Source organism: Diabrotica virgifera, chromosome 2, assembly GCF_917563875.1.
Source record: "Diabrotica virgifera virgifera chromosome 2, PGI_DIABVI_V3a".
NCBI lineage: Eukaryota > Metazoa > Arthropoda > Insecta > Coleoptera > Chrysomelidae > Diabrotica > Diabrotica virgifera.
The window spans coordinates 93,273,326-93,297,704 of NC_065444.1; the positions used below are offsets into that span (position 1 = coordinate 93,273,326).

The window sequence follows — 24,379 nt, forward strand, 5'->3', positions numbered from 1 at the left end:
CTTCGTAGATTATGAAACGGCATTTGATAATATGTATCGAGGTGTGTGCTGTAGAACAAGCTATTAATAATTGTACAATAGATTCGAGATGTAGGCAACTAATACATAATTATAATATTTATGAAAACGCAACTACGATAGTACGTACAACTATATGAAAATACAAATCTCATCCCAGAATAGAAATCAAAAAGTCAAAGGATATTTTAGGTAAAAATTTACTTTTAATTACTGTCAATTGTGGCTGAATCCCATATACGACAGAATAAGGAGGAGATATACAAAGTAGAATTAGGATGGGATAGATGAATTGGAAAGAAATGAGTGGTATGTTTTGTGGCAGAAATATTCCCATAAAACTGAAGGGTAAATTCTATAAAACTTCCATAAGACCAGCTATGATAAACGGAACTAAATGTTTGCCAATTAAAAATAAAGGGGAAAAACAAATGTAGGTGATGATGAAGCTTAGTTTGAAGAGTGGAATCGCAAAGAACGGATAAAATTAAAAATGAATATATTGGCACAAAGCATACATGAAGATGGTTTGGACATGTTTAATATTGAGATGTTAATCACCCAATATGAAGATTTGCTTATTTGCAAGTTCTCTGTAGGACAGGAAGACCAAAGACCTGAAAGAGACACTTAGGCAGGGCATTAGTCAGCAAAGGGGATTGTTATGGGATGGGTATGGATAGAAACTTATAAGAGAAATGTAACTGAAGAAGCTGACCTCTCATAGGGATAAAGATGATGATATGTCATGTAGAGAAAGGAAAGGTATCTAGTTTATAATAAAAACTACAGTTTTAAAGTATTACTAATATATTTTATAAAAACTTAATACACCATGTGATTTTTTTACTATAGTGCCTAATAACTAAATAAAATCTTTTTTTATTACATACAAGAATGAGATAAACACTTTAACTAAATTTTTACAATGAATTGGATCTAATGTTGTTCACAGATAGTAAATCAAAGCAGAAGCTAATATACAACATGTTAATGCAAATATCCATCTAAGAGAAACATAAACTTTTCTATGAAATATGAAAATTGTGATCTTTGTTTTGTGTAAGGAGTTATTGCTTATTATACGAGAAATAGTACAGAGAAAAAGTAGAAATAGTACCAGAGAAATATGAAATTATAATTCAGTGACTTGTAGTTTTACAATCTGTTATATAAAAAATTATACTGCAAGTGCAGAAAATAAAATATTTATTGAAATTTTTGTTTTCAGATGGAATATACTATAAAATGTGTATTAAAATGACCAATTTGTAAATATATAGAATGCAAGCTGGATCAAAATCAAACGCTACCAATTAGAAAACCAAGATAATATGTATGTATATGTAAATAAGCAGTCTCCTATTATATTCAGATACTTTTTGCGAATCGTGTACATATTTTATTAGCTACAATACGCTAAAAATGCTGTATACAACCTTTAGAATAGAGTACATAAGTCATTTTTGTGTTTGTTATAATTGAATAGTCTCATTTCGAAAACAATACATGTTATTAATATATAAATTTTTCAGGAAAAGTAAAACTCTTTCAGGGGCGACAGTACCCACAATGTACCACAAAAAATTGACTGAAATGGGCAAATACAAATTTCGTACTGCATTTACATTGATTTTCTCTAATTCTGCCCACTTAAGGTAAAATTTGTTGTAGCATTAGTAGAAGCATTGTTAGAAATGCATGTTTCTGAAAGACAATTAAAAGACTAAAAAATGTTACTTAGTTTTTTGTATTATGACGCGTCCTCACTGGTATAAAGCGTCGAACCAGCTTTTCGTCGCAAATATTTGGATGCTCGAGGTAAATGTGCTAATGTGGATGTGTTCGTAAGAATTTTCGACGCACACGCTCCATCGATTGTCCGTCCTCACTAGTAAGATTTACGACGAACAATTAGTTCAATACACACGAAAAATTTACCAATGAGGACGCGGCTTTAAGTTTTTAATTATGTGGACTTATGTAGTTTTCGAAATAAATCATAAGCTTTAATGTTTGTACTAAAACTTCAGCAAGAAACAGTCAAAATACATAGAAACTTAAATATACAGTGCTCTTCAGATAAAACTATCCACCTTAAATAACTTTAAAACCACTGATTTTTAGGGAAAGCGCAAAAACACGTCAAATAATAATTGAAGGGGGAGACATTATGCCATACTTAAGCTTGCAGGGAAAGGCACCCTCTCACCCCACGTAAGTACCATCCCTTAAATTTTTTTAAATCACTACCACCTTTTTTATTTATATTTGCATTATCCTTGTTGTACTGGTTTCAAAAATGTATAACACAAGATGCTTTTAGTGATTAGTTTATGAGGAAAATAAATACAAAAGTAAGAAAAATGGTATTGAAAAAATAACTTTTTAACAATTTTATTACAAACATTTAGAATGAACATTTCACTAGCAAAAATTTTTATCATCAATAAAATTGTTCAAAATGACTGCCATTCACCTCCATACAATAGTATAATAGCTAATAAATGGCAGAAATTCTGAACAATAAATTATTATTGTATAAATTTTTGGGAATGAAATATTCATTCTAAATGTTTGTAATAAAATTGTTAAAAAAAATTTTTCAATCCAGTTTTCTTGCTTTTGTATTTATTTTTCTCTTAAACTAATCACTATAAGCATAATGTGTAATACATTTTTGAAATCAGTACAACGAGGAGAATCCAAATATCAAATAAAAAAGGTGATAGTAAATTTAAAAAATTTAAGGGATGGTATGGGGGGGTAAGAGGGTGTCTTTCCCAGCAAGCTTAAATATGGCATGTCTCCCCCTTCAATTATTATTTGACTTATTTTTGCGCTTTTCCTAAAACTAAGTGGTTCAAAAGTTATTTAAGGTGGATAGTTTTATCTGAAGAGCACTGTATTATGTATGTGTATCGAACAAAAAGACTAAAAATATTCTTAGTATTTTTGATATTAAGTTTTTAATTTTGTGGACTTTCCAAATGAACCAAAATTTTTAATGTCACTAAAGCTTTCTTTATTTTCAGCAAGAAACGGTCAAAATACATAGAAACTTAGGACAACTTACTTAAGGACATAATTTGATATGGATAAGAACATACATGGTTTTCGAACTGAACCTAAACACATACTGACCTGCCATACAGTATTTTAAACAATAACCTTCGTTTTTTTGGCATGAAATGGTTTATTTCAATGTTGAAATCATCATGGCGTCGAAAAGTCATTTTTTACCCCAAATATGGACTTACGTTGTTTTCGAAATGACCGATTCAATTATTTAATAAAAATAGATGTTAAAAACTCCCATTAATTCTGTGTCGATACTTGGGAGTGTAAAAACCCCACAAAAATAGTAAACAAAAGTACTGAAACCATATTTTTTATAAAGTCCCATTGAATAAAAAATTGTAAAGTAAAAAATGAAACATCATGCTTTAATCTTTAATACAGAGATGTTCTTGTGTAATAGAAAATGTTTATCACTAACACACACTTAAGTATCTGACTAATTCTTATACACTATAATATAATATATTAATTAGCAGTTTCACATGCATCAATCCAATCATTGTAGACATCAACTGGCTCAGACAGAAAGTTTATAGTTGTTTGGAAATCTTCTAAACAAACCCGACATGTTATCCGAGCTGTACTCCTCCCTTTATCCCTAAAATATAACCAAAAATGTATTTTACTTAAAATATATTCTAAACGGTGGTTCTGAAGGCTGGGGAAGCTTACTTAGGTATAGAGGCTTACTTAGGGTCATTATTTTTTTTTAAGTTCATTTACAGTATAACGCAAAGAGAATGATAATGAATTATCCAATTATGAAATAACCAATTATGCAATTAATGATAATGAATAGTCTTATGTCAAAACAATAAAAGACTTGGGACACTTAATGAACAGTTGCGATGTGTCCAAGATATTAATAATATAACAGCAAATTCATTAAAATCTGTATGCTTTATCATTCACAACGGTCTGAGACTACCTTTTTGAGCTTTAAGAACAGTTTATTATGCTTTGGTCATATCTAAAGTGTAATGTGCATCTATTTTATGATCTCCACAATACCAAGTTCATTCTACTACATTGGAGAGATTGCAGAACAAATTTTTGAGATGTTATGCTTATAAATTAAACATATGCATTATTAATCATGATTTTACAGATATTTTAATAACACTCAACATAAATTTATTAACCCCTTGAATGTTGATGACGTCTAAGAACAGTATTACCGTTATTACTACTGAGTTTGCATCACACCTTCAGGCGTCATATTGTCGACCTAATCTGTAAACTATGTAACTCCATTTATCCAAATTTTACAGGAGACACAAAAAACTATTTCTCTAAATATGACTAATGCGAATAGAGTAGAGCGTCGATTATCCGAAATAATTGGGGGACATGGGTGTTTGGAAAACCGATTTGTTCGGATAATCGAACTATACTGATATAGTCATACATATTTATCCACAAGGGAATAAAAGCCAAATTTATATACCTACATATTTATTGTTATTTTGAAGAAAATTTAAGATATTTTAAGCGTTAATTACTAACGCTTACTCGTACTTGAGTGCGGGGCACAGGAGTCGAGAGGTCAGATAACCGGTCATTCGGTTGATCGACATTCAGATAATCGACGCTCTATTGTACTATATATCTCCCATTTTAAAAGATAGGACGCTAAAACGGAATATTTTATACATACAGTCCGTCTAATTTATTTACTGTTGCATGTCATTAGCTACTTTAGAGATCTAAGTTGACACTGTTGCCCAATTACCAAAAATTCTTGAATCAATTTTAAATCAAATACATCACATAATTTTTGCGGAAGTGGATTATACAGCAAAACAAATTAATATTCAATCTAAATAAATAAAAAACTTTAGAAATAGAAAACAAGAATTAAGTTATAATCTTACATTAAAGTACATACTTAATAAAAACAGTAAATATAATGAAACAAATACTTACAGTAAAGAATAAAAACAAATATGAAGTGTCATCACCACAACTGTCAAATAAATGTTACCAATTTATGCCAAAATATCACCTTCGTTTGATTACAGTTACGGTGTGTTCCGAACAAATGTGCTTCATAAAAACGCTTTTTAATCCATTTATACAAATTAAATGAAACATATTATTGTGTATTCCTTTAAGTTAACATTAATAGAAATCTTTAATTATTATTTCTACTTGTACATAACAAAATATGTCTAGTGGCTGTAATGCCAGTGTACTCGGCAAAATGATTCTAAAAAGAACACACCTACTGCCTAAATATTTCGTGTTGGTATCATGTGAAGTCACGGGCTATGACACAGATGACATGCAACGGTAAGTAAATTGGACAGAGTATACACATATCACTCTGTATAGTGTTTAATGAGTATTTAATATTACTTACCACCAACTTTTTCTTGAAAATATCACTTTCTAAACAGTGATAAGTCAGTCGTCAGTCATATGGTATGGGTATGACAAACTAGGGAGTTACATATTTTTTGTACCAAATTTGGCCACAAGGGAGATACAGTGGCATCAGATACATCTAGCAAAAATATGCAAATGCATCCTTTTTTAAATGATAAGTAGGGACTTTTTCAAACAGATGGCAGTAATAACTCATTTCAGAGAATTATGGAGTTACACAGTTTACAGAGTGGGAAAACGATATGCAGATATGCATAACATTTGTTTTATAAGTTAATATTTGTTTCACTTTGACTGAAACAAGTTGTATTTCTATTGAGTACATAGATTAATTTGTAACGTCAGCTTAGATTTATACTATGGATAAAGCAATTCCAGGGCCATCTCAACCTAAGCACTACAATGTAAATGCAGCAAAAAATTGAGTTTGCACCCAAATCAAGTTAGGTATATTTTGTCAGCAATGAAGGGTTAAAAACTTGATGAGATAACTCTGATTTAGTATTTGTGTTTAAATTAATAAATGGTTTAATTTGTTGTTCTGAACTTCTCTAATCTATTAGTTTATCAACACATTGCTTGCCACGTCGCTCATATATGAGAGACACAGATATTTCACCAGGGGCCATGTCGCTCATTTTTGATATATGTACATGTATGACTAACTTTCATGGCCGTGGATATCACCCAGCTAGCAAGAAAACGTTACATTAACGTTAAATTTAGGTTTTTTTGTATTGTTACGTAACATCTATCAAAAAATGACGTTACTGATATGAAATTTTAATACATATATTACACATATGAATTTATTCGTTTCTGAAACGTGGCTCTTTGGTAGGTTTTAATACGTACGAATTTATTCGTCTCTAACACGTGGTTTTTTGGTAAGTAGGGTATAGACGTATAGATCTCGTTTGAGATTGCAGCGCCATCGCGTTTATTTCGAACCTTTCACTAATGCCTAACCTTACATTTCCGTAATTAAAATCGTGTTTGTTTTTATGGAGTTATGTCAAAATAATCGAATTATTATTGTTGTGTGAATCAATGTGATTCTTGGATAAAGCGTACCTAATAGTAATTTATCGTTTCATTCATTCCCTAAATAGGATAAACAAAATAGAATTCTATTCAATGAGAGTTTAGTTGAAAAACGAAAAGTATGGAAATATCTTCTAAAATTGGGGAAGCAGTGGAAGCAGCCTAGTCCTTATATGAAAGTGTGCAGTTTACACTTTACGAATGAAGATTACTTCCAGGGTATGGTTATGTATTGTAATATAAAGTAGCTATTAATAATTTTGTAATAATTTTGTATCTTTCTCTCACATAAAAGTCAAATATATAATAAATGTTTATTTCAAATATTTAATAAATGTGTCAGCATCATGTATGTGGTTTTATTTACACAATAATTTTATTTATTTATTTATTTATTTATTTTCAACGGGACACTGCCCAATAAGATTACAAGTTTATAAGTCCAATATACATAATACATGTGTCAATAATAATAAAACTACAGTAAAATAGTAATAATAAAACAATAATACAATAAAATATAAATATCACAAACTTAAACACATAAATCAGATTCATATATCACAATAATGAATATCCAACAACTACTCAAACAAACAAACGTCTGAGGCCAGAGATGAATTCAGACTTCGGTGCAAAGAAATCTAGATCAGGTTGAGTGTTTGCCCATCTTAGTGCTCGAGATAAAAAGTTGTTATATGCATAGTTGGTTCTATGGATAGGAACATAGAATGTTTGATTTAATCGAGTTCTGCGGAGAGGTACATGGAGACCAACCTGCTCAAGTAGCTGAGGACACAAAACTGTTGAATTAATTATGCCATAGAGCATCATTGCATCCTTAATTACTCGTCGGTCACGCAATGAGAGAATACCCAATTGGGTTTCAATTTGATAATAATTTAACTGATTTAACTCAAAAGGTATACCCAGTTTATATGCTATGTACCTTAAGAACTTGTGTTGGACTGTCTCGATTTTTGTTATGTAAATATTGTAAGATGGAGACCAAACACAAGAACAATACTCTAGATGAGGTCTAACTAAAGAACAATATAGTAATTTAATTGCATCAATATTCTGAAAGTCTCTAGTGCATCTTTTTATAAAACCAAGCATTTGTAAAGATTTGGAAATTTTTGATGTATAATGTGATTCAAATAAAAGTTTACAGTCTAAATTAATTCCCAAATCACGAATTTCAGTAACCCAGTCAACAGGAATATTCTGTATATTATAATTATATTCTATTGGGTCTCTCGATCGTCCAAAAGAAATAGCATGACACTTAGATTCATTCAGGGCCATGGCATTCAACATACACCACTCACTCAACCGATCAAGATCATGTTGAAGATTAATACAGTCTTCTGTATTGTTGATAATTGTATAGAACTTTAGATCATCTGCAAAAAGCAGAGGTGAACTGTGTCGGAAGCAGTGGTGTATATCATTGATGAATATGTTAAATAACAGGGGCCCCAAATGTGAACCCTGAGGTACTCCTGAATGAACCTTAATCTCACTGGAAACAAAATCCCTGATACGCACCATCTGAACTCGGTCAATCAAGTGTGTTCTCAGCCACTCAAGAAGTGGACCATTAACACCCATTTGTTTAAGTTTAAATATTAAAATATTATGGTTGACCCGATCAAAGGCCTTGGAGAAATCGGTGTATAGTGCATGTACCCTACAACCCCTCTCCAATGCCTTCCTCAGGAAGTCCACAAATACTAGTGTGTTACATTCGGTTGATCTGTTATTCCGAAATCCAAATTGTTGGTCTACTAGTTGTTTTTCAAGTGAAGCTTTAAGATAGTCACATACAAAACATTCAAATATCTTTGGTATTACACTAATTATACTAATGGGCCTGTAATTATTCACCAATGAATTATCTCCCGCTTTATAAATGGGTGTTAAAAAACTATTTTTCCAACATTCTGGAAATTCACCCGTATTTAAGGATAGATTAAAGATGTGAAAAAGAGGTCTGGATAATATAAAACAACAGTTCTTGAGAAAGCTAGGAGGCAATCCATCAGGACCAGGACCCTTATTCGCATCCAGTTCTGATAATTTTAGATAAATATCAGATATAGTTATGTTGAAACCAGTCAGATTAGTAAGACCAAATGTAGGTGAGTCACTGGGTATGACACATATTTGAGTGGAATATACTGTAGAAAAATATTCTGCAAAAAGATTTACAATATCTGGTCCATGACCGGATTCAACACCACCATACCTCAACACAGCGGGCATAGAGGGCTTTCCTCTCCGTGAATTCACAAACGACCAAAATCCCTTCAAATTATTTCTTATTGATAATTCTGTTAAGTAAATATGATTTCTGTAGCTTTCAGCTTTTAACAATTTACAATTAGCCCTCAGCTGTGAAAAAGTCTGATAATCCAGAACTGATTTAGATAAAAGATATTTTTTATGAGCTTTCTTTTTCTCAACTATCCGGTTCTTTAACTCTAAAGAGAACCAAGGAGGGAATCTACGTTTTGAATACCTTTTTAGGGGGATGAATAATTCTATAGCTAAGTAAACTATATCATAGAAAATATTTACAATTTGATTCAGTGTTTTTCCTAAAAATAAATTATCCCAACAGAACTGTGACAAAAAATCAGTTATTTTCACATAGTCAGCCGACTTGAAGTCCCTATAAAAACCGTCACTAACCAAACCACCATCATTGGGGCGCCTTTTGGTCATCTTTATCTCAAATTCCAGGGGTGGGTGATGCATACCCTCCCTCAAAAGAGCTTCATTAGCTCTGGACACAGTTACATCAGCATCATCGACCAACACCAAGTCCAGAATATTACCAGTTGCATTCACAACAGTATTGGACTGAAACAAATTGTGGTATGCACACATACCAGTCACAACCTGCAGGGCTTCAACTTCAGAAGCTGTGGCACCTGGCAGAGGAATTGTTGAAGAGCACATATCATTTGAAAACCATTCGCAGTTTGGTAAATTGAAGTCAGCAGCCAGATAATAGTGTGCAGATGGATAATCTTCGGCTATTTTTTCCAGGGTTTCACAAAATATGGAATATTTGTCCAATGTAGACTTAGGTGGAAAATATGCTGTTCCTATAATAAACTGATTTGCACCTTCGGTCACCAAGACAAAAAGCTGTTCTATTGTCCCGTTAACTTTTAAAGATCTACTGCTTAAGCCCTTATGAACTGCAATAAGGACTCCACCACCTCTTGAGAATGAACTTGTTTCACTGGAGCGATCAGTTCTATATACGTTGAGGTCAAACAACTGCAGCTCTTCATCGGCATAGTTACATGTCAACCAGGTCTCGTTGAATATGATGATACTGTAGTGAGAATAGGAAACATTCATAAACAAATGGTCAAGCTTAGTTCTGAGACCTCCTACATTTTGGAAATAAACCCACAGTCCAGAGGAAGACTGTGTTAGTTTTTTGACATTATTCTAGGAGTGCCATTTAAGTACTTGATAAATAAGTTTTGTTCGCCCTTTCTCTCTCTTTCCTTAAGTTCACTCTTGACAGTGTTTAATGCTGTTCTCTGGTGTGGGGTAAGATCTGAATCGATAAAAATCTTTAGTGACCTATCAATATTTCTTCTGTTTCTGAGTATTGCCAGATAGTCTTTATGATTACGAAGGACAATTCTGTATGAACGGTATCCATTTTTGTTCTTTTTTCCAATTCGTACGGCCTCAGCAATATCAATGGCTGAGTTCATTAATCCAGACAAGAGGTCTGTGGCTTTGTTTAAATCGTCATCCTCACCATACTCAGGCATATTAAAAATCATAATGTTGTTGGATCTTTTCTGTCTCTCGATCATTTCACTTAACACTGATTGGTCTGTTGTGATTTGTTCAGTAGGTTCAGTTGTTTGAGCAACTCTTATATCTTTCAAACTGGATATTTCAGATCGAATTTCAGATTTAAGTTCATTAAAGCTTACCTGAAAAGAGCCTGGTTCGTCCACATAAGTAGGAATAACAATTTTTAATTTTCTTGTTTTTGTAAAGAATGTTTTAATTCATTTTCTTTTCAATATTATGGGACACCCCGTATATACGAGTAGGCCAATACCTAATTCAGTGAGTATGTATTAATTTTTATCATTATTTTCAAGTAAAAACCTTAAAGTTTTTTGTATGTAATTACCTGCCTACTCGCCTCATTTTAAAAAGACAATTCGCCAACCAACTCTCTTGGTTAACAGTCACTTACAATCATTCCGAAAAGTGTATAGAAACTCAATATAGTCCTCGCGAGTGATTTATACTTTATACTACTCAGCAATAGCAGTACGAAAAATAGCAGGCCTGCTCCAGCTTGTGCAACGAGAAATGACAAGGTAGGAAATATTTTTATTACAATTTACTTTAAGGTCTGGTTTTTTTACTGTTATTTTTTTTATTCTATTTTAAATTCACCCTATGCTAAACAGTCCACTAATAAAGCTCACTGAGTTAGTAATCTCCTCCAAGATGATTTATTGATCCGTTACGAGCCTGATAGATCCATTTTCTATATTTTTTTCTTGCATTTTTCATTTTTCTAAGAGGGTAATATAGTCGGGGAAAGTTTCTTTTAAACCTGAATTGTTTGATTTTATTGTCATACTTTGCTAATTTACAAAGATCAGAATCAAATTCAGGTTATTTAACCGCATTTCCTTTGACTTTATTTTTTGTTATTCTTTAACATAAGGCGATAAAATATTCTTTACAAAATTAAAATCACGTATCAATTAGTACATTGGTTTTTTGTTTGTGCCGATCGTTAGTGGTACCTATACCTCAGTTAATGTTGTTTTTTAAGTAAAAAAGGAACACATTAATGTAAAAGTAATTATTATTAAATTGTCAACGTCGGCCAATAGACAAATTTTGTTATAATAATTATTATACAGGTTGACTCTATTATAGATGAAACTGTGTGTTTATTTTACACAGTAATTTTTATTTAAAGGGTTTATGTTTTATAATTATTTTTTGTCTATAAATATTCAAATAGCAGAGGACATAGTTTTCTATTTTATTAGCACAAAGTTCGGTTGTATTTTATTAATTTTCGTGTGGTGAACCTATTTTATTTCCTAACGCTAATTTCATATTTTTCTAAATTTATTAATTCTACATTTAAATTTACAAAATGGCAGATAAAATTAAAAAATATCAATCTTTAAGACAAGTTGAAGTGCAACAAATGACTGAAATTCATGCTGTTGCTTTAAAGGTAGCTGCTGACGATAAGAATTTTTACCCGGTTTTGGAAGTTATGTATGAAGGATTGGAAAAAATTCGTGACAATTTTTATGATCTTCATAATAAAATAATTATGTTAGTTTCTGAGCAAGATAATGAGGACGCGCTATTTAAAGTCGAAGATGATTGCCGTAGTAATTTTGACAAATTATATTATAAAATTAAATTAACATACGTGCAAGCCTTTAGAAAATCTTCAACATCAAGTCAGCAAACTACATCAACTTCACAGTCTCAAAATCCTTTACCTATAAATTATTTTAATTTACCGAAACCGGAATTGCCATCTTTCAGTGGAAAAATAACTGAATTTAGAAGTTTTATAGATCAGTTTGATGCTCGCGTTCATACTCTTACTTACTTACAACCAATTGACAAATTTAATTTGTTACTATCGTGTTTAAAGGGTGCAGCGCGCGATGCTGTGGATCATATTGACATCACAGCAAACAATTATCCAATTGCCTATGATCTGCTTTGTGAAAGGTTTAATAATGTTAGGGTAATCGCTGCCAATTTATGGAATAACCTTGAAAGTTCACCACAACTGACTTCAGAAGATCCAAAAGAACTACGCAAGTTGTTAGATACATTTTCGAAAAATGTGGCATCTCTAAATAAGCTAGGACTACCCACAGTACATTGGGATTTTATACTTGTTCAAATGATTTTAAAACGATTAACTGTTTCTTTAGTAACACGTTTTGAGCTTTTTCATAATAATTCAACCATCCCAAGCTATAAAAAACTGATTGATTTTTTAAATCAAAGTTGTCTCGCTTTAGATAATATTGATTTTCACACTAAACCAAAATCTAACTTTTCTAAAAAACCTAATTCTTCCAAATCTACATCACTGCTTGCTCAAACAGAACCTGAACCAAAATGTTCTATCTGTAAAACTAATGATACCCATGCCATTTATAAATGCTCCGTTTTTTTGGCAAAATCTCCTGTAGATCGATTTCAATTAATAAAAAAGAACAAGATGTGTATTAACTGTCTTGGATCACATCGTTCTAGCCTATGCAAATCTACATGGACTTGTCACTCGTGCCATAAAAAACATCATACACTCCTTTGCTTCTCCTCTTCTAAGAAAGAAGAGAATGTTCAAGATTCGGCGGCATCCACTTTAAATTCAACGACTGGATCATCCGTTTCTGTGTGTTTTTCTTCCGCTGATAAAAGTACTTTGCTTTCCACTGCATGTATTGAGGTGCTTGATTGTCACGGTAACTACCAACCTGTTAGGTGTCTGTTAGATTCGGGAAGCATGACGTCCGTCATCTGTCAAAAGACCCTTAGGCGTTTAGGTTTACGTCCCATGAAAACTTCAGCTAACATCCAAGGATTAGGTTCTATGCAGTCGACCACTAATTTAGGTGGGGTTACCATTTCTTTTAAACCAGTACGTAAATCTTCTCCTATTTTGACAACCGATGCGTTAGTCTTGACAAAAATATGTGAGGATCAGCCTTTATGTAATTTAGAAGTTAATACTTGGCCCCATATTGCTAATTTAAAGTTAGCAGATGATAACTTCTTTCGTAGAGGATCCATCGACATTCTTTTAGGAGCTGATGTATTCTCTACAATTCTTTTGGATGGACGTATTTACGGCAATCAAGATCAACCTGATGCAATTAATACTATATTTGGCTATGTGCTTATGGGAAAAGTAAATATTTCAAAGGCACCTACTCTTACTTCTTTATTTTGCCAAGTTGAAGATACGGTTTCTTTGGATCAGCAAATAAAGAAATTCTGGGAATTAGAAGCAGTCCCTGAAGTTTTTTGCTTAGCTCCTGATGACGCTAAAGTGGAAAATATGTTTATGAATACTTATACGCGTGAACATTCAGGACGCTTTGTAGTAGATCTACCTTTTAAGGAAGAAAATCCTGTCTTTCCTAATATTAGATCACTTGCTCTTAGTAGGTTTTATTCATTAGAAAGAAGGCTTCAAAAATCTCCTGAACTTTATGACCAATACCGCACCTTTATGAAGGAATTTGTTGAGCTCGGTCACATGGAACCTGTCCCATTGAATAACTTCGATTCACCTTATGTTTACTATTCATCGCATCATTGTGTTTTAAGACCTGAAAGTCTAACAAGTAAATTAAGGGTCGTTTTTAATGGTTCCGGGCATCTTCCAAATCAACCCTCACTCAATGACAAATTATTCACTGGTCCTAAGCTTCAGACTGACATCTGTACAATTTTGATTAATTTTCGATTGCATGGTTATGTAATTACGGCCGATATTTCTAAAATGTATAGGCAAATTTTAATTAATCCTACTCAAACAGATTATCAAAGAGTACTTTGGCGTTCTAATAATTCTGAACCTGTTCGAGATCTTCGTATCAACAGAGTTGTTTATGGTCTCTCTTGTTCTCCTTATCTTGCTATTAGATGTCTACATCAGTTGGCTAATGATGACGGGGATTCGTTTCCTCTAGCAGCCGAGGCACTTAAAACTGGAACCTACGTTGATGATATCGTTTCTTCCTGTCCTAGTTTCGAAAATGCCTTAGCACTAAGAGACGAACTTATTGCCTTACTTGCCAAAGGAGGTTTTGAGTTGAAAAAATGGTCCAGTAATGTACCCGATTTATTGAAAGGATTAGCTGTATCAGATTTAGCAATAAAACCTCTTACATTTAATGATGATATTTCGTCCAAAACACTTAAAGTATTAGGGTTGGAATGGGACGCTTCTTCGGATACATTTGCTTTTAAAGTTCAAGTTTTAGACTCTTCTTGTACAAAACGTCATCTTTTGTCCAATTTAGCAAAAATATTTGATCCTCTTGGATTTTTATCTCCAATAACATTTCTAATTAAACACCTTATTCAAAGAATATGGACTCAAAAGATTGGTTGGGATGATGCTCCATCAAAAGAAATTATCCGTTTGTGGAAAAAATACATTGATGATGTAGCATATTTGAGTAAATTAAATTTACCTCGTCGTTTATTAATTGACGATATTTTACGCTTAGAAGTTCACTGTTTTGGTGACGCTAGCGAGAAAGGTTACTGCGCTGTCTTGTACTTTCGATGCTTATCACCTTCAGGCCAACCTTTTGTTTCTTTTGTTATAGCTAAATCTAAGGTCGCACCCATTAATAAGGGACTTACTATTCCCAGATTAGAATTGTCTGCTGCGGTTTTAGTGGCTCGACTAGTCTCTTTTGTTTCTTCTGTTATTAAAGATAAAGTAGAAATCAAGGAAATATACTGTTATTCTGATTCTGCTGTTACATTACGTTGGTTACAATCTTCCCCTCATCAGTGGAAAACTTTTGTGAGCAATAGAGTAGCTTATGTGCAGGAACGAGTAACTTCTTCATGTTGGCACTATGTTCCTTCTGAAGAAAATCCTGCTGACATTGGTTCAAGGGGTTGCTTACCCTCTGAGTTAATTAACTGTTCCAAATGGTGGGCGGGGCCAACCTTCTTACAATCTGATCCGCTAACGTTCTTCGAACTTAATTCAAAGGAGTCTACTAATGTAAATTTGGAAGTGCGGCCTGTCGCATTGATTGCTGAAATTCCCAATAATTTTTTAGATATTTTATTGGATCGTCATTCGTCTTTAAATAGGTGTGTTCGATGTTTGTGTTACATTATTCGTTTTTTCCATTATGTAACCAAAAACCGATATGGTAATCTGGAAATAGGTTGTTTAAGTTTATTAGAGCAACATAACTCCTTACTGGTTTTTGTTAAACGAACACAGCAGATCTTTTTTAATACTTTAATAAATTTTATCCAAGATAAACAGCTGCTTCCAAAAAATTTAAGAAAGCTTTCACCTTTTATCGATGCAAAGGGAATTCTCCGTGTAGGTAGTCGCCTAGCTAATGCGCCCATTTCGTATGATCGCAAATTTCCGGCATTACTTCCTAACAGTTGTAAATTAACTGATATGATTATTGAATCTACTCATCTGCAATATCTACACGCCGGGCTTCAAACTGTTCAATACCTAATTTCTCAGCGTTTTTGGATTATATCTTCCAAACGAGCCATTCGTAGAGTACTGTCTAAATGTGTTAAATGTTTTAAGGTGAATCCTTTGTCCCCAGTTCCGTTAATGGGAAATCTACCGCTAGCTCGAATATCTCAACTAAAACCTTTCAGTAATGTTGGAGTTGATTTTGCGGGCCCTTTTCCTATAAGAGCTTCCAAACTTCGAAAGTCTCAAACTCTTAAAGCGTATTTGTCGCTTTTTATTTGTTTCTCAACAAAAGCTCTTCATTTAGAGCTCGTATCTGATTTATCCACTGACGCGTTTTTAGCTGCGTTTAAGCGATTTGTCAGTCGTAGAGGCCGATGTCAACATGTTTATAGTGACAATGGCACTAACTTTGTTGGAGCCAGAGCAGAACTTAACAGATTGGCATCACAAGCTGCTTCTCATGAATCTATTCAATGGCATCTCATTCCCCCTTCTTCTCCACACTTTGGAGGTTTATGGGAATCTAATATTAAGACGGTAAAGGGTCATTTAATTCGCACAATTGGAGAACAAGTACTAACTTTTGAAGAGTTATATACTATTTTTTCTCAAATTGAGGCCATCATGAATTCGAGGCCAATATGCCCGTTAAGTTCAGACCCAAACGATCTTAGTGCGTTAACTCCAGGACATTTTTTGACCATGGAGCCTTTGAGTGCTCCGCCCGAAGAAACGTTGCTCGATGTTCCGCACAATCGGTTGAATCGTTGGCAATTATTAAATAAGTTGCACCAACAGATTTGGGAACGGTGGTCTAAGGAGTACCTCCAAACTCTTCATCAAAGGGCTAAATGGAATTCTCCGTCTCCAAACGTCCAACTAGGTACCTTAGTGGTAATCCGCCAAAATAATATTCCCCCGCTACAATGGCCTTTGGGCCGTATAATTGAGGTTCATCCTGGATCTGATGGTATAGTTAGAGTGGCCACAGTGAAAACTAATAGTGGTATATATAAACGCTCTATAGTAAAATTATGTCCTTTGCCTTTTGAGCCGTAACAATACTGCGTATTGTGGTGGGCGGTTGTGGTTCGTCCACATAAGTAGGAATAACAATTTTTAATTTTCTTGTTTTTGTAAAGAATGTTTTAATTCATTTTCTTTTCAATATTATGGGACACCCCGTATATACGAGTAGGCCAATACCTAATTCAGTGAGTATGTATTAATTTTTATCATTATTTTCAAGTAAAAACCTTAAAGTTTTTTGTATGTAATTACCTGCCTACTCGCCTCATTTTAAAAAGACAATTCGCCAACCAACTCTCTTGGTTAACAGTCACTTACAATCATTCCGAAAAGTGTATAGAAACTCAATATAGTCCTCGCGAGTGATTTATACTTTATACTACTCAGCAATAGCAGTACGAAAAATAGCAGGCCTGCTCCAGCTTGTGCAACGAGAAATGACAAGGTAGGAAATATTTTTATTACAATTTACTTTAAGGTCTGGTTTTTTTACTGTTATTTTTTTTATTCTATTTTAAATTCACCCTATGCTAAACAGTCCACTAATAAAGCTCACTGAGTTAGTAATCTCCTCCAAGATGATTTAGAGCCATTCAAAGAGTCCAACTCACTTCTAAAAGACTTTATTTGTTCAATCATGTCCATGGCCTGATTATTAATAAGTTGTTCCACCTTTTGTTCAAGAGAACTTATTTGTTTCTTCATCATAGGAATCATTTTGATTCCATCCTCACAGGATTCGCAAAAAAGTTTAAGGACTCTTCTACCCTTCAACTCCAACACCCTGATTTCTGATGCTGTCAGATTGGCACATTGATGATGAATATTTTGATCGCAACCATCACAAACCCAACATTCACCACCACTCACATCCAACAAACATTTTGTGCATGACATATTTAAAAGTTTAGATCAAGCACTGGCCTATCTTCAAAATATATTATTTGTAGAAGTACTGATAACTTTTTATGAAGAGTACTTAAGTTTTTGTTGAACTCAATTAGGAGAATATGTGCTTCTAATTGCAAATAAATGCAATTTCTGAAACATTCACTAATAAAAATGAAAGATAACTTACAGATTAATAGGGTCTGAACTTTTACGGATTTTTTGATACAAAACAACACATTAAACACTAATAAATATCACTTAAATTGTACATCATTAACAGAGCAGGAAAATATGTGCTTTCGCCAGTAATTATTGAAACTGAATGAGTCCTATTTATAAATATTATTTATACCAAAATTCTCCTAAAAAGTGACGTTAAAAAGGTTACGTAGAAATAACGTAAAATTGTTAGGTAACATCGCTGTGACTTTTATATGTAATTTTAGGTAAAAGTTGATGTAACTTCTCCCAAAATGTTGACGTTTGTTTGACGTTATATATACGAACATTGTTAGCTGGGCAGTGGCCCCTGAGAGTAGTAACCTGATTAAAGGATGACACACAATGTGTTAATATGTTCCTTCCAGAAGTCTCCGACATGTTGATTTGTTTTCAATCATACCTTTTCATCATAAAAACTATGGTATGCATTCGCCCATTGAGGGAACATTGAAAATTATAAATGAGACCAACTTTTGACGTAACTTCTCCCAAAATGTTGACATTTGTTTGACGTTATATATACGAACATTGTTAGCTGGGCAGTGGCCCCTGAGAGTAGTAACCTGATTAAAGCATGACACACAATGTGTTAATATGTTTCTTCCAGAAGCCTCTGACATGTCGATTTGTTTTCAATCATACCTTTTCATCATAAAAACTATGGTATGCATTTGCCCATTGAGGGAACATTAAAAATTATAAATGAGACCAATTTATGTCTCCTTGGCTTCATTTAAAAATCGGATAGAAAGAGCTTGACAGGAATACATACTTTTTTGTTTATTTTAATTCATTTTGTGTCATATACAATTATTGTCATTTCATTTAGTTTGTAGAAAATTACAGATATTGATTTTTATACTGTATGTTAGCATATCTTTCTTTAAAATTTAACCTGAAGTAAAACACTCCCTGGTGTAGTTGGTATATTTTAATAGAAATTAAAAAAATTTTAAAAATCCAAAAGGATTACGTTCAGAACATTTTCGGACTTATCAGTCCATCATCAGTGAACTTCCTGTCCTTGCTAAATAGCCACAATGCCAAACACTGGTTAAGATGTATGTTCTAACTACATGGTAAAACTTGTAAAAGAATTTGGCCTAAATTGGATGCCAATAGGTTACTTCTAGCAACATGATGCTCTACTAGATTACATTAAAAGAGTTTTTTAGGTGATTAAGTCTTCATTGAACCACGTTTAGTCTGTCAATTATTATTGACAGACTAAATTATTATTTCTTTGTCAATTATTATTGACAGACTAAACGTGGTTCAATGAAGACTTAATCACCTAAAAAATCTTTTAATGTAATCTAGTAGAGCAGGGGTCTCCAAACTTTCCAGCCTTAGGGCCATACTGATTACTCCTGTAAGTTCCGAGGGCCAAGATGGCAACACTGCATATTATTAATTTTCCTGTATTTAATTTTTTCCCATAAAATAACGAATAATTTAATTTTTTGTAAGTGTGGTAAGCTGTCAACATTATTAAGTATGTCAAATATTCACCTATTTTTGATATATTTTAATTTAATACAAGGTAGACATAAACAAACAAAATATTTCCACCAGTGGAAATCTCCAATCTCTCCCGAGATTGTCCACTAATAACATAATTATTCTTTCTACTATTTTTCAACGCCATCGTTAGAAATTGTCACAAACACACTTAACTATCCGAAATAATAAGAAGTCTGAAAAATAATAGCCGCAAATCACTAGGCTATGGAAGTTAGCATTCTATGTTGATTTGACAAAACATGTGAACGAACTGAATTTGAGATTGCAAGGAGAAAACCAGCATCTTCCTGATTTATACACTAATATCAAGTCATTCCGGATGAAATTGATACTGTTTCAATCACAACTACGAAGTAAATGTTTTTCACATTTTAAAACATGTGAAATATTCAGCCACACTACTGAGACTGAGTTTCCTATCGATTTTGCAATCGAAACTTTGAGTGCTTTGAAGATAAATTTTGATACTCGTTTCTCGGACTTTGATGCCATTGCGAATCAAATTAAGATTTTTAAGAATCCTTTTGATGCTGACATTGAAACCCTAGCCCCGGAACTTCAAATGGAAATGATTGATCTTCAGTGCAGTGATATAATTAAGAACAAATATGAAAACTCATCTTTGTTGGAATTTTATAAGAGTCTTCCACTGACACAATTTGATAATTTGCATAAATTTGCTCGTGGGCTGTTTTCCGTTTTTGGTACTACTTATTTGTGTGAGAAAACCTTCTCCAAAATGAAGTACACAAAAAATGTATACAGATCTAAATTAACTGACGAGCATCTTAAATCTCTTTTATATGCTGAAGTTAAATTTACTGCATAAATTATACATGTCTTTACTCATTACCATTCTGTGTTTCTTTATCCAACTTATCACAAACATTTTATTTGCTATAAAAAATATTAAGGAGTTTTCAAGTATGTCTCCGCGGGCCGGACAAAATCTGTCTGCGGGCCGGATGTGGCCCTCGGGCCGTAGTTTGGAGACCCCTGTAGTAGAGCATCATGTTGCTGGAAGTAATCTATTCGCAAAATTAAATTCCGACAGAGCGCTCAAAATTTCAAAGATGGACAATAACTCTAGGAAAACAATTCATTTTGTCATTTGACCTCACAGTTCTAAAACGTTAAATTAAAATTTTTTTTTCATAAAAAAATCTGGCCCCCCAATAATCACACAGCGTTTTAAAAATTATTGTTGTTCTGAAGCTATTTCCTTGTGGCATTTTTATAATTACGTATTTTTTATGGGAAATAAGCCACAATTTTACTAAAATTTATTCATAGTATTTTGTATTTTGACAACGAAACCCGATTTGGGCTTCGAAACGTTAATAAATTCATTTTTTAGTAAAATTGTGGCTTATTTCCCATAAAAAATACGTAATTAAAAATTATTAATCTATCTTAGAATCTCTAATTTTGTTTTTAATTTAGTTAATAGGTACACTACAATTTATTTTACAAGAACAGATAATAATTTTTAATGAAATAAAAACTGGAAACTAAGTGGGTGAATTTATTTTATAATAATTGTGTTCTGAAAATTATGAGGTGGTCGGAATATTTTGCATAACAGTGTACAGCTGTAGAAAATTGAGCAGTGTACTTTCTTCTTCTTCTTCTTTTTGTTGTTGGTCTCGCTGCAAGGCAATTACCAGCCTGATTTATAGGTGATCTTGATGTAGTCTGGCTCTAAGCCATATCAAAATCGCTAACTATGTTGTTGTAAAAAGCTTTTGATGAGGTGTGATATAATGAATATGAGTTTAATTATATTTAATTTATTATATTTTGAAGGATAAATACTTATTATTTATATACCGTCACTGTCACTGCCAAATCTTAAAATTTGTCAGATAACTTCAACCTCAAAAAATAGCTGTTTGTTTGTTTATTTTATTATTTGTCTGTCATAATAAATATAATATAATGTCAGACCAATCATACACTGCTCAAAATGATCAAATCTTACTAATGCCCAGTTGCACCAACAGATCTTAACCTTAAGTCAAGAATATTTATTTATTTATACTGCACATTTACAGCAATGATGCCAATTATAAATGCACAGTTGGCCAATACAAGGCAATAAGATCATACAATAATTTATACAATACAATAAAACAAATACACATTAAAACAATAAATAAGGGTATCACAGTTTATGTAGCATAGTACTCTTTTTCATATTATATAGGTCAAGGTCTTCACTCACGATAAAATCGTTCATTACCATTAAGCAGTTTGCCATCGGGGAGTTTGCATATTCTGGAGTTATTTTAAATAAAGTGTGTCTACATCTAAGTCTTTGGTCTGGTACATTAAAATTTATAAATGAAAGAATCGTAGGAGAATCTATGATTTGATAAACTATATTAAATATGAAAATGATTTGGGCATTTCTACGTCTTTCGCTCAATAACACAGTGTCAAAAAGCATTCTCTGCAAGTTATAGGAAACCTTAAAAGGATAAATCCCAAATTTCCTCGGATATAAAGACCTCAAAAATTTCTTCTGAATCCTCTGTATCATATCACCATGTGATATGGTGGAGGGACTCCAGATGGTACAACAATATTCAAGTTTTGACCTCACATATGCATTAAAAAGCTTAATTGTAGTGTCACAATAAAATTCTTTACTGGATCTTAGGATAAAGCCTAACTGTCTATAGCAATCATTAGTTAGTTTGAGAATGTGCTCATTGAAGGAGAAGTTGCTAGTGAATAACACCCCTAGATCTCTGATTTTTGTTAACCTTTCAAGTTTTACTTCGTTAATAAAATAATCTGTTCTTATGATTTCTCTCTTTCTAGAAAAAGTCAATAGTTTACATTTTGACTCATTTAAGTTCAAATCATTATTTTTACAGAATGTGGATATACCTCGAATATCTTGTAAATTAATAGTCATGTTCGTTCTTTATTGTAAGAAATAATTTTAAATCGTCTGCAAATAGAAGAAACTTGGCAAATTTTATATAATCGGTGATGTCATTTATAAACATAATAAAAAGTAAATGCCCAAGGATGTAACCTTGCGGTACACCTGACCTGGTTATAAAACTGTCTGAGTAGCAGTTCCCAAATTTGACTACATTAGTACAGTTGGTAAGGTAAGATTCAAAAAATTTTATAAGCTTGTCACAAAGTGCATATGACCTCAGTTTTTTTAATAGTACTGAATGATTTAGGTACTCTATCAAAGGCTTTTGCTAAATCAGTAAAGATAACATCAACTTGAGAATTATTTATGGACGAAGCAATATAGTGACTGAAAATGCACAGATTTGTTTGAGTTGATTTTTTGTTTATGAAACCATGTTGTTCTTCCATTAAAGTTTTTGAAACATGAGTATACAGTCTATTGTACATAATTTTTTCCAAGATTTTTCAATATCATAAGAATTAATATATTATTATAATATATTATAATAAGAATACCATAATATAATCATAGATATAATTGATAATAAGGTAAGAACCTAAAATTATGGTGCAACGTAAGTGATACTCAAGGAGCCCTATGTATAAATAGAGCTTAGCTAAGCTGGAGCTTAAGATCTGTTGGTGCAACCAGGCATTAGAGTCGTATCAGTTTTTTTTAGGAACCAGCTGTACATTCTATGTACAGAATATATACAGTGGAACCCCGATTATCTGTGTGCCGATTATTTGGGCTGTGGATTATCCGTGCTATGATTTTCTATTACTCAAATTGCATTTTTGAGGTTTTATCAAAATAGCGTCACCATAAATATTTCGATGGAAGCTCTATATGTCGAGAGGGAGATTCATAGTGCAAGATTTATTTTTTCTGTTATCTTTTTATGGTAGGTACACTTGTATTTATATACATACATTATGTATTATATAAGAAATAAATGTTTGGATTATCAACTATTTTCAATTATCCGTGCCATGTCCGGTCCGGAGCACGGATAATCAGGGTTCTACTGTACTACATTTTATTTCTTTATTTAATTTTGCAGTCGCTTTAACATTAAAAAATACTACGTTTAATACACACGTTAAATTAACAAAATGTGTGATTTGGCATTGGTTAGTTTATGTCATTACGTAGAGTATAATAGGAATGCATACTGAGCAAAACTGCAATAGTGTTTTTAAGTTGAAATCATTGTTAATTACAACATAAACTGACCGCAAACATGTACACAAATTAATGACAGACTCAATGTTTTCCTAGAGTTGATGCTTTTCAAATTCGCCACCAGGCATTGCCCACTTTGCGGTTACTCGCCAATTGGCATCCAATTTAGGCCAAATTATTTTACAAGTTTTACCATGTAGTTAGAACATACATCTTAACCAGTGTTTGGCATTGTGACTATTTAGCAAGGACAGGAAGTTCACTGATGATGGACTGATAAGTCCGAAAACGTTTTGAACATATTCCTTTTAATTAAATTTTTTTTAATTTTTATTAAAATATACCAACTACACCAGGGAGTGTTTTACTTCAGGTTAAATTTTATTTAAGTAGATGGTATACAGCCAACCCTTGAGGTATTAGGTGTTATTGCGTTTTATATATCTTTCTTTGTAATGGGGCAATCCCGTATATTAATAAATAGAAAAATAGCGTCAGTATTTCTGTTACTAATGTTAAACAATCCTATAATATTAATCATAGAATAGATACATGAAAAACTTACATTTTAACATCACAGGATTTCTCGTGATTGCAAAATGGGCAGTTAAACAGTATGTCCAATGGTTCTATAGCTTTTCTTTTTGGTGGAGGCTTTCTTTTTGACTTTCGACGACCCATTTTTTATCTTCAGTGGAAAATTTTAAAAGTAAAATGTTAATTAAACTTTATCGTTACTTCCTTACTATTACTAAACAAACTGAAAATGACACATGACATGACGCGTCTTCTTCTTACTG

At 32.6% G+C, this 24,379-nt stretch overlaps 1 protein-coding gene across 1 annotated transcript; it reads right to left on the reverse strand.

The window, feature by feature from the left end:
• Positions 1-810: 810 nt before the first annotated feature.
• LOC114349491 (transcription elongation factor 1 homolog) lies at positions 811-24,371 on the reverse strand. Its single transcript, XM_028299879.2, has 2 exons — positions 24,145-24,371; positions 811-3,697 (listed from the first exon to the last, which is right to left on the reverse strand). The coding sequence occupies exons 1-2, from the start codon at positions 24,258-24,260 to the stop codon at positions 3,565-3,567; spliced, it is 249 nt and encodes an 82-aa protein (XP_028155680.1). The 5' UTR covers positions 24,261-24,371; the 3' UTR covers positions 811-3,564.
• Between the last annotated feature and the right edge of the window lie 8 nt (positions 24,372-24,379).